Source organism: Castanea sativa, chromosome 1 (genome assembly GCF_040712315.1).
Source record: "Castanea sativa cultivar Marrone di Chiusa Pesio chromosome 1, ASM4071231v1".
Classification (NCBI taxonomy): Eukaryota; Viridiplantae; Streptophyta; class Magnoliopsida; order Fagales; family Fagaceae; genus Castanea; species Castanea sativa.
Window position 1 is genome coordinate 38,863,033 of NC_134013.1, and position 7,870 is coordinate 38,870,902.

Sequence of the window (7,870 nt, forward strand, 5' to 3'; positions counted from 1 at the left end):
AACTTGGGATTTAAGGTTGAGTTCAAGTGAGCCATGTGAAGTTCTTCTGGCTGTGTTGTGTTCTTTGGGTGATTCCCCACACGGCCCCACATCAACCCTGATCTAAGACTGTTGTGGCTAAGATGAGGGTGTTGAGATTGTGATTGGTACAGAAGATGAGTTAGAAATAATGCAATAATAAGAAACTAGAGGTACCACTAAGTGAGAGTATGGTGCAATCATCTTAGATGCTTTGGTCACGTGCAACATTAGACTGAGGAATGCATCTGATAAAAGGAATTATTTTGATTTTCCCCTGTTGTACCAGAAAATTATATCATGAAAGTGCAAGGAGCTACACGGACAAGAGGAAGACTGATTTAAAAATAAAATTATCCCTATATGGTTATGTATCATGTTTTGATTCATGCAGTTGAGAGAATTCATTTGGAGCTTGGGATATAGGGTTGAATTTCAATGTTGGTTTCATTGTTCATTAGGAGCTTCAGAAAACAACAATAGTTAGTGGAGATTTATAAGTTGGCTTCAATTCAATTAAGTGCATTAAGGTACCACTAAATGAGAACATGACGTGAGATTCATTTAAGATGATTTGCTTGTGTGCAACATAATACTTATGCTTATATGCATGGAAGAAGCATGAAGGCCAAAAAGAATGGGGGTTGAGGCAGTAAGATGAGACCTGATAGCATATGACCAAGTGTGTAGTACTAGATAAATTTTGATGAAACTTGGGATTGGTACTGATCAAGTCTTGAAATAAAACTAGGCCATGCTAGAGAATTTACATGAAACTTCATTTTTTTTTATTCTAAAAAAATATTTTTTGAATTAGGACTTGCAGTAGTGATGGATTATCTATAGCAAGATTTGGAGAAACAATAATATGATCAGTGATAAATCACTAGTTGTCCCGAAAGCATTAGCAAATGGTGAATTTAATCATTTAACTATTATTCTAACATTCTCCCTCACGTAGGGCCCATATTTCCCCTTAATATAGGGACCCAACATGTGGGATTTTTAACCGTTTTATTTTAAATTTAAATAATGGGAGAGTGGAGAATAGGGTTTGAACTCAAGACCACCCGTTCTGATACCATGATAAGTTACCAGTTGTCACAGAATTTTAGGCTGTTCAGAAATGATTAATTTAATCATTTAACCATTATTCTAATAATAAAATTAATAAATGACAAGGATATTTGCCTCCTTTGAGTTTTATTACTATACATGACGTGCACGACCCTAAGGACTGAATATATCAGTACATATTCATGTTAGTTCACCATTGAGGACTAGTGAAGCATGTTTAACAGCTCGAGAGACTCGCCAAACTTCATGTTGTACTGCACGCCATGAATCTGCAGTATTTAGGTTCTTTGCCTTCTCTATTGCATCATCTATCCCAGGGAAGGTTTTAGATCCATAGTCATCGTGCTTTGAGGGCCCATAAATCTGTAAAATGCAAAATAATAAATTTGGTCACGTTCTGTAATTATAACATTAATGCAAGATATTCACTCGGGTCGAATCTTTTCAATTTCATATCTGGGGAAATTACTTTTATGTTGAGTTTTTGAAAAATATAGTTATCGTGAAAGACGTAGTAATAAAGCCAACTAAAGAACTATGGAAGCAAGTTTGGTTTAGGATTCATATATTGATTAAGAGAAACATACCAAATGCTTATACCAGGACCTTCCAAAGAGTCCATCTTGGTCTGTAAATGCGCGCTCTGCCATCATTAGTCTATCATTCAACTCTCTCACCTTCAAATGATCTTTATTCCACATTGATGCCCAACCTTTTCTTTCTAATATTTCCTAGAGAATCATAGTTCATGTTTCTGATAAATGTGGAATGTTATTATTAAATGCAATATGCACAAATGCAAGTTTATACCTTTCTCTGGTTGTTCATCGTGGTGGCTGCTTTATGGAGCTCGTCTATGGACTTGAAAAGAGGATTTAGGCTTATGTCTGTTTCTGAGATCTCATCTTTCAAGTCCTTTGTGCTTTTCTGTTAGTTCAGGATTAAATTCATTGTGTTTATGTCTGCCCCTAAATCTCTATGATAATCAATTGTATTCCATAACACTGCATGTAATGATTTTCTTCCCATTTAACATTGTGATACCTGGAGCTCCTTTGCATAGGAGAGATAGTTGAAAGGCAAAAACTCCTCATCTGCTAACCAAAGAGCTACTAAACCCCAAACACTTCCCACTGTTTTTCATAAATTTGATAGAAAATAAAGCTTTAGGCTCTTGGATTTAAGATATAGATGTTGTTAGTTGATCCAGAATTCAATGCAAATTCTCATTCATTGAACATGAAATGGCTTAGTGAGAACTGAAGTAGTAAAAACTAAATTATGAATTGGAAAAACTGACTATTATTGTGTTTTGCTAACACTCTTGAGTGCCTTTTTGTTTGTTTTCACTCCTCTTGGTGTATAATGGAATTTTCCAGACTCAATAGGCAATCATTAAAGAGTGCTTCAAATGCAATTTTTTGGCTTGGGAAGGAAATCCAAATTGGTTTGGGTGCTGGTAAATAACAACTTTATGGCTTACCTGCAACATGTCTATGAAACATTGGATCCCCAAATTTTTCCATCCAGACAAAGTCATCGTACATTGAGTGGTATACAGGGTATCCTGCATTTGGGAACAAGTAACAACAATTCATTGGTAAGCCATGAAAGTTCCAAAAGGCACACTGCCATGTTATATTATGTAAGGATAAAATGTTCTGCCATTTTGAAGCTTACTAAAGTAACAGTCTCTAGTCTCTTTTTTTTCTTTTTTTTTTGGTTGCTAAATAAATGTTTTTAGTCTCTTACTACAGTAGTGAACATCATTGGTAAGTTAATGTGATAAGATTATGGTTGCACGTTAGTTCAATGTTAGTTTTGACTTGTGATTTATAAGTTGTCTCCTTTTACAAGGAGAATCATTAGTTCATTCATGTCATAAGATAGTTTTCCATTCCTTCCACCCACAGGCTGCCAAGCATGCTTTCATTTCCCTCTATTCAAAGCAACAAGAACTTCAAGTAGTATGAGCTAATTGGATTAGTAACCAAAATTCCATTCTCAGACTAAAATGTGTGACAAATTTAATGGGATGGTGGTAGTTAAGGGATGAACCATAAATTATATTTAAAAAAAAAAAACTGTCAACTAAGATATCCAGGGTTCAAATCCCCCTTCCCCCATTGTAATTATCCAAAAAAAAAAAAAAGACTATAGCGAAAGTAATATTTTTATTGACTATGAGAGATTAAAAACATTTGATGGAGTACTTCTGTCATATCTTTGGTTAGGTTAAGTCGTTCTGCTAACAGTATTTGTGGGAGGTTTTGGTTACATTGTGATGAATGTTACAAAGTGTTATATTTGCCTTCACACTGTATTTAGCATCTCTTTGCTTGTTTTAGCTGGTGGTTGTTACGAATTGGTTGGATACCGTCGCTGGATTTTCGTCATATCATACTTGATTTTGAAATTAATGCTTTGTTTTGTTTGTTTTGCCTTACTTGGTGAAAGAACTTTTAAATTTGAACCTTTCAATTATCGATTTCTTTATGTCATTGTGTTTTCTAAGAAGTATATTCATAGTTGCTTCCTTTAGAATAAAAATGGTCTATATGTGCATATGTGCATGTGTGCATGCATCACCTTACAAACTAAAGGATGATGTCCAAAGATTAAAAATATTGTGCTTGTACATAATACTTTTTCATTGTAATTCTTTAGACTTCTTTGTTTTCATTGTACATGAAGTAATCTTTTTTCATTAACATTTTTCTTTACATATTAAAAAAAAAAAAAAAATCGTGCTTGTTACCTCCTCCAAAAAACATTGCAGCTGCTGGAATTCCTACATGTTGCACAAAAGCTGCAAAGTCTGATCCTCCATCTCCTAACCTTCCAATCTTTGTATAGAAAGTACAGGTTAATGAGCACCAATTATTTAACTAGATATGTTTCAAGGTTTGATGAAAGTTGTCTCCTATGCGTGATCTATCTGCGTGGTAATATGATGCTAGACTTGGGAATTATTTATCAAAATTGGATGGCTGGAAACAAAGTAAGTTGCAGTTTTTAAGGGCCACTGCAATGCAATTCAGTTCATTTCATAAAAAATTAATATGAAATCTTGAAGTCAAGGTGGTGGTGTAAGGCATTTGTATTTTGCTTACCGGGGGAGAATTGCTGGAATCAACCCATGAATCGTAAATAGTTTGTGATGAGTTCTCTGGGTCTTGAACCTTCAAATCAAATTACAAGTTCAATAGAGATAAGTGAGATAATAGCTGCAACAGAGAGAAGATTTCTTTTGACCTGAAGCAGGAGAAAAGATTTAAATCTAGATTAATGCTATTCTCTATAGATTTGACTGGCATCTTATATGTTCTGCAGCTGCTAATGCCCATCTGTATGGCCAGGAGTTGTGATATCAGAAGTATCAACTCTTGGTATGGATTCTGTAATTGCTGCATTCAAAATTGGCTTATGCTTACTGTTGCTGGTTTTCCTAGTATTACTACTTTTGAGATACCTGTTGAGTTGCTCGTTTGAGCAGTTCATCAAGCTGGGGAGTTGCAGAGGCATGGAATCCTGGTCCAGCTACTCCACAGTCAACATTCAAATAAGCAACAGCCCTTGAAGCTAGCATTTCTCTGTTCTCTTCTACCCATTCAGTGGATCCTACCTGGATATGGTGCTTCGGTTAAATTTCTGTTGTGTGTGTGTGTCTGAGAGAGAGAGAGAGAGAGAGAGAGAGAGAGAGAGAGAGAGAGAGAGAGAATGACCAGGCCATATTCTTCAGCATCCCAATTGCATAAGACAATTGTTCTTCGAGGTTTCCATCCTTTTTTTTGCAGCTTCCCCAGTCTTTCAGCAACCTACGGTTGTATCAAAATCAGGTGGTGCTGTTTTGGTGATTATTCCTCATTAGTAGATACTGGATAAGGACATTTTGTACCTCTAGCAATGCTGCAGTGCCACTATTGGGATCAACAGCTCCAAATGTCCATGCATCCCGATGATTACCCAGAATGATAAATCTACAGATAATCGTAACATTTGTGACTTTTAGCCATTGCAAGTTAGGCTTCATTACCCCCTCGAGATATTGATTAAAACAAGTTAATATGTTTTACCGCTCTAATTTTGCAATTAACTTTCAAATGTCATTCAAAGTTAAGTGAAATAGTAAATAGATCTGAAACGTTTGAGATGCAGTTAATCCTTTTGTGGAACAAGCTATATTGCAAACATTGGTGAACACAACCGATTCATGAAGATTTTCTTCTTTTGGACCAAAGACAGGCAAGGGGTGGAAACTGTACCACAAATGAAAAGTATACCTAATAAGAAGGTAGTTGTCAATTTGTCCTGTTCTGTCTTGATGAGTTACTAATCATGAGCACTATGCACGTTTTCTTTAGAGCGATGCATATTGAAATTGAAGTGCAAGAATGAGCTAATATCTTCTGTTTATGAAAATTTTTGGACATACCGATCAGGCTCTTCTGCTCCTTCAATTATACCAATGATATTCTGAATAGTCCCTATGATTTGATTTCCCTGGAAAAAACACCCCTCAGTAACTGGTCTGATTTTAGTAATAGGGCTGGATTGGACGTTAGCAGAATGTGCACAAGAATACAGAATGGTACTTAAAAAAACCCAAATCTTAGTTTGAACTTACAGTGTAACTGAGATTGATAATCCCTGGCCCTGGTCCAACCCTGTAAGTAGGTGCATCTATGCTTCCTTGCCAATCCTCATGGGCAACATCTCCACCGACCGATCTCAAGATTGTTTCACCATCTGCCCCAGATATTGGCAGGGAAGGTATAAGTGGAACATCCCCTCCTTTCTCTACTTCCTCTTCGGATAACCTTTCACAGTCTCCAGTGCTTGCCCATCCAGGTGTAGTAGGGTCACCGATCCCATTATAAACTGTTCCCACCTGAACCCCGCTTGGTGGCATCCACTTCTCATCTGGGAAGCACCTTGTATCCCCTCCTCCACCACCATAGTCTTTCCTATCTGTATACAACAGTGCCCCAATAGCACCTTCTTCGTACGCATTCTTGACTATGTTTCCTCTGTATATTTCTCCATACCTTGCCAAAACAATTGTACCTGATATATTCACACCCATTTCTTTCAGTGTCAAGTAGTCTACTATGCGTCCGTAGTTCACATAAACCACAAGTCCCGAGACAGTGCCTGACTTTGCATATGCATGGAAAGTAGGCTGAACTTCATCTGCTACATCTGCATATGGATCACCATCATAAATTTCTTGACGAAGATTGAAGGTTGTGGGTGTCTCTGGAGGTGGTGGTATTAGTGTTAAGGAACGGGAAGAAGGGTAGGTTAGAGAGACCTCATAGGATGCTATGTGAGATTTGATATTGCTGGAGGTGAAGATGGATAAAACATAGGCTGCAGCCTCTGCGTTTGCCTCAGAACCAGCAACGTGGGGCCGGCGAGTGAGGGTGTGTAAATGATGTGATATTGAGGTGTTGTCGGATAGAGAGGTGGATATGTAGAGGGAGTGGTAGAAAGATTTTGGAGGAGGAGGAGAAATGAGGAGGAAGGTGAAAGAGGTGGCTAAGCCTAGGAAGATGGTGGTGGGTGTTTTCAACATGGGGCTTTGTTTTCCCCTGTATTTTGAGAGAGAAATTGTCTTTTGGTGAGTGCAAATTTTGTTGTTGTGGAGCTTTTCTTGAGGTGGGATTTCGAATGTGTGTGGAGTAATTTACTTGGATATATATATTATCACGTTACGATCAAACATCAAATCTTAAAATGTATTATAACTGATGTTTCCATTATCATGATCATTAAAGATAGTATATGATGTCCTCTGTTTTTGTCTTCCTCATAATTGATTTCTGATTGAGACGAATTCCAACCTTTAATATTTTATCGTTTTGAGCAATGTTAAACCATAATTTTTTATATAATTAGTTGAAATAATTAGTGGTACGTCACTTTCACATAATTTAATCATTGCTACCATTTTTATGATGCACCAACTACGTTATGTCATTTGGCCAAGTTAGACTTATTATTATTATTATTATTATTATTTATTTATTTATCCTATCCTCCTTTCCGAGGCCACAATGAAGGTATTGTAAAATATAAAGAAAGATTATCAATGATGTTATAATTATTCTCAACAAAACTTAGGTAAAATATTTTATGTGTTGTTCTTTAGGTTTCCTTCTTAAGATTCAGCTATATGGCTACTTAACTAAAAAATACATTTCCATCTTATGAGGAAAAATTCACATGACAGAATATTAAAAAGGGAAACTAAGAAACAACACATAAGTATTGTACCTAAATTCTGCCCGTTATTTTCTGGCTTTATCTATATCTTATATTTGATTGAGAATCTTTAATTTTAATAAGTATACATAGTATTGCGTGCCTGAGTTCCATTTAAAATTACTAGTAAAAGACAATTTAGACATGAAACTGCGCACAGATCATCAGCAAAAGGATGTGGGTACCAAAAGAAACAAAGTAGTTATTAAGTTAGTGACTTTGTCCTTGCTTCTTAGAGCAACCACATCAGTTCCTTCATTTTACACATTAATTTTTACACTAAAAACCTACCTTTTCTATTTTACACATCAATTTTTACAAAATACCCATATCAGTTTATCTATTTTATCACATCTTTTAATTAAATAATCAATTTTCTCAAATTTTTTATTATTTCTCTCAACTACCCCCTTTAATATGTGCGCGCTTTCTCTCTCTCTACCCATTTTTTCTGATTTGTTGCTCCTTCTCTATACCCATCTCTTTACCTATCTCTATCCATTTTTCA

The 7,870-nt window shown here is 36.0% G+C and overlaps 1 protein-coding gene across 3 annotated transcripts; it reads right to left on the reverse strand.

The window, feature by feature from the left end:
- Positions 1-1,127: 1,127 nt before the first annotated feature.
- Positions 1,128-6,771, reverse strand: LOC142622478 (putative glutamate carboxypeptidase LAMP1). Of its 3 annotated transcripts, none has more exons than XR_012841915.1 (12): positions 5,723-6,771; positions 5,531-5,598; positions 4,994-5,075; positions 4,821-4,913; positions 4,568-4,720; positions 4,209-4,277; positions 3,854-3,941; positions 2,579-2,662; positions 2,140-2,228; positions 1,906-2,022; positions 1,683-1,816; positions 1,128-1,458 (listed from the first exon to the last, which is right to left on the reverse strand). XR_012841915.1 is itself a non-coding variant. In XM_075795951.1 (12 exons), coding segments are annotated over exons 1-12 (1,851 nt in total). In that variant the 5' UTR covers positions 6,674-6,771; the 3' UTR covers positions 1,128-1,457. The 3 variants fall into 3 exon arrangements, 2 of the variants coding, with proteins under 2 accessions (XP_075652066.1, XP_075652065.1); XM_075795951.1 differs by having other exon boundaries at positions 1,683-1,738; XM_075795950.1 differs by having other exon boundaries at positions 1,683-1,826.
- Positions 6,772-7,870: the final 1,099 nt, after the last annotated feature.

What these genes read in the sequence shown, in the direction of transcription:
- LOC142622478 (XM_075795950.1), bottom strand. Translation starts at nt 6,673, where the DNA reads ATGTTGAAAACACCCACCACCATCTTCCTAGGCTTAGCCACCTCTTTC. An exon ending in ATTCCAGCAATTCTCCCCCG is followed by an intron (nt 3,942 to 4,208) that starts GTAAGCAAAATA and finishes TTCTATACAAAG; the next exon opens with ATTGGAAGGTTAGGAGATGG. An exon ending in GGTCCTGGTATAAGCATTTG is followed by an intron (nt 1,459 to 1,682) that starts GTATGTTTCTCT and finishes TGCATTTTACAG; the next exon opens with ATTTATGGGCCCTCAAAGCA.